At 37.8% G+C, this 2474-nt stretch overlaps 1 protein-coding gene across 1 annotated transcript in view; it reads left to right on the top strand.

Moving 5' to 3' along the window:
* Positions 1 to 876: 876 nt before the first annotated feature.
* CFAP46 (cilia and flagella associated protein 46) overlaps positions 877 to 2474 on the top strand; it is a gene marked incomplete at both ends in the record, with an annotated part of 49535 nt that continues 47937 nt past the window's right edge. Inside the window, 2 exons of the mRNA XM_010193382.1 lie at positions 877 to 1001; positions 1989 to 2120. Of these exons, the coding sequence (XP_010191684.1) occupies positions 877 to 1001; positions 1989 to 2120 (257 nt within the window). The remainder of the gene's footprint in view (positions 1002 to 1988; positions 2121 to 2474) is intronic.

Here is a 2474-nt window from a genome sequence, read left to right as displayed (position 1 = left end):
AGCCGCCGAGGTAGGAGGGCGTCAGGCGGCTGCCGAAGCTTGCCCATCTTTAAAAATAAATAAAATAGCACTTTAAACATGAAACTGCTTGATCTTGGTCTGCTTTGTTTCTAAATATATGAGTATGTAAAGTATTCTTTCTCTGAATGCTTTAGGTGTGCTTAGTTATGATAAGGAGTAACTGCTATATTGTTCTTAATTTAATCTGGCTTTCTTCCAGTCAAGTTTATTTCATTAATCACAGAATCACAGGATGTCTTGAGTTGGAAGGGACCTTTAAAACCGTTCCAGTCCAGCCCTGGTAGCAGGGACATTGGTACCAGATCAGGGTGCTCAGAGCCCCATCAAGCCTGGCCTTCAATAACTCCAGGGATGGAGCCTCCACCACCTCTCTGGGCAACCTGTGCTGCTGATCTACCACCCTCATATTGAAGAACTTTTTTCTAATAACCAACCTAAATTTACCCTTCTCTAGTTTAAAATCATTACTCCTCATTCTATTGCTACATGCCCTAGTGAGCAGTTCTGTTCTGAAGAAGCTTTCGGGGTCAAATCTCGAGTTGCAGTGTCCACAGAAAGTACTGTTGGGTTCAGGGACTGAGCTCAGGGAACTGTGAATCAGGCTGCAAAGTAGTTCGCTTTCTTCTGTGGTAACGGTAGTGATAGTAAATTGCAAGAGCTGTTAATGCTTCATCTTTCAACTGTGGCTGACTTCGAACAACATTCGTTTGGCGTTATTTCCCTTAAAGGTTCTTAACTTATTTCTGTGAAGAAGAAACAGGATGCTGTATGATTGATCTGAAATGCAATCATGTCTGTCAGTCCACCTTGAAGCATAAAAGACCTGTTACATTCTTTATTCCTCTTTTATTTCAGATGTTCAGGCTTTGAAGAATGCTTATGAGATGATCAAATCAGCCAGTCAAGGAAAATCTGCACTTGACTCATCAGATAACTTCAGCACCGACTTATATGTTTTATGTGCTGAACAAGCACTTCAGGTTTGTAATTTAGGCAGTTTGTATTGAATAAAACCAGTTATAGGACATGCTGTATTTACAGCTGTGAAAGTTACTGTTCAACAATATTCTCAGAAGTACCTCTGAAAAGTATTATTCTCTCCCGTTCTTGGAGAGCGATTGTTTAAATGTGCATTTTCAGTTAAAACTCGGCCTCTAAATTACTCCTTTATAAGCAGTCAGCAGACTGGGGTTTGTGTAGTTTGTAATAAGACCAAAATGTGCAAGGTATACCACAGTAATATAAAACAGTTCGCCATGCCTGGTTTTTCTTGTTATGGAAAACTAAAATTAGCAGTTTGCTTATGACTGAAGAAAATGTGTTTGTGAACAGACCCTACTGGGCAAAAGAAGAAAAGGTGACATTCTGATCATGAAAGATTTGCTAATTGAGCTGGCTTCTATAAATTATGGTAGAGGTTCTAAATGTTGAGGTATTTTTAATGTTTAATCCATGGGTACAAGTGATTGGATTTCAAGCAAACAGTTTCTAATAAAACATTATTTTTGTTTCTAAGCTGCAAGCCACTCAAATTCTACCCGTTGCCTGAAAAATGATGTGCAGCACTGACATCCATGCAAAATCCTGCGGGCTAATGCCTGTCCTTCAAAAAAAAATCTCCTAAGAATTTTGTCTTTATGGTAACAATTCTGTTAATGGATATTTAAAAAGGAAGTATTTTTTGTATACTCTAAGGGGTTCTATGACAGTGACTGAGGAGCTTTGGTAAATAAAGGAGCTGTTTTTCTGTACATCTGGAATGGCAAAAGGTCTTGCTTTAACTTTTAATAAATCCTGATGGGTTTGTACCAGATCTAATATGATCTTTATGCAATATGTACGTACTGGTGTGCAGTTAGATGTTGCACTTTGAGTAGGCATGCGTTATTTATATTTTTAAAATGCATTAGCAATTCTTAATTATTTGCTGCATTTTTTTGAATATTAAAATGTGTTTTTTGTCTCAGCTGGGATATCTGGAAATGAGCAGCGACTGTCTGCAGATGTATTTTAAAGGAAGATTTCCTGTGAGCCAGTTCCTTGGCAGAGCATATTTGTGCCAAGGCCAGTTGCACACTCCACTCTCTACAGGAAATTTGGTGAGAAATTATGAACGTTGCATTATATTGAGCCAGTTTTTAAGAGTATTTATTCCTAGGTTTTAATGTATTGCTTTCAGTTATTTAAAATACACAAGGGTAATCAGGGCTGTGGGAAAAATCAAAGGAAAATATATTAATGGGTAGTTTGGGAGTAAACAGAACTTACCAGCTGAATTAGTTGATACTGCAAATACTTTGGGGAGGGAAAAAAAAATGCTGGCAAAATTTTTCAGACAGTCGATTTTCTTTAAAGTCAACCTCTTCACTTTTTAAATCATGATACTTTTTCTTAAAGCTTCTGTGTGTTACCATTCGGTGGTACCGTGTCGCTGCCAGATGAGCAGTTTTTAC

Source organism: Mesitornis unicolor, unplaced genomic scaffold (genome assembly GCF_000695765.1).
Source record: "Mesitornis unicolor isolate BGI_N332 unplaced genomic scaffold, ASM69576v1 scaffold8001, whole genome shotgun sequence".
Classification (NCBI taxonomy): Eukaryota; Metazoa; Chordata; class Aves; order Mesitornithiformes; family Mesitornithidae; genus Mesitornis; species Mesitornis unicolor.
The sequence above is the reverse complement of the archived record's forward strand: the minus strand, read 5'-3'. Positions and strand labels throughout refer to the sequence as shown.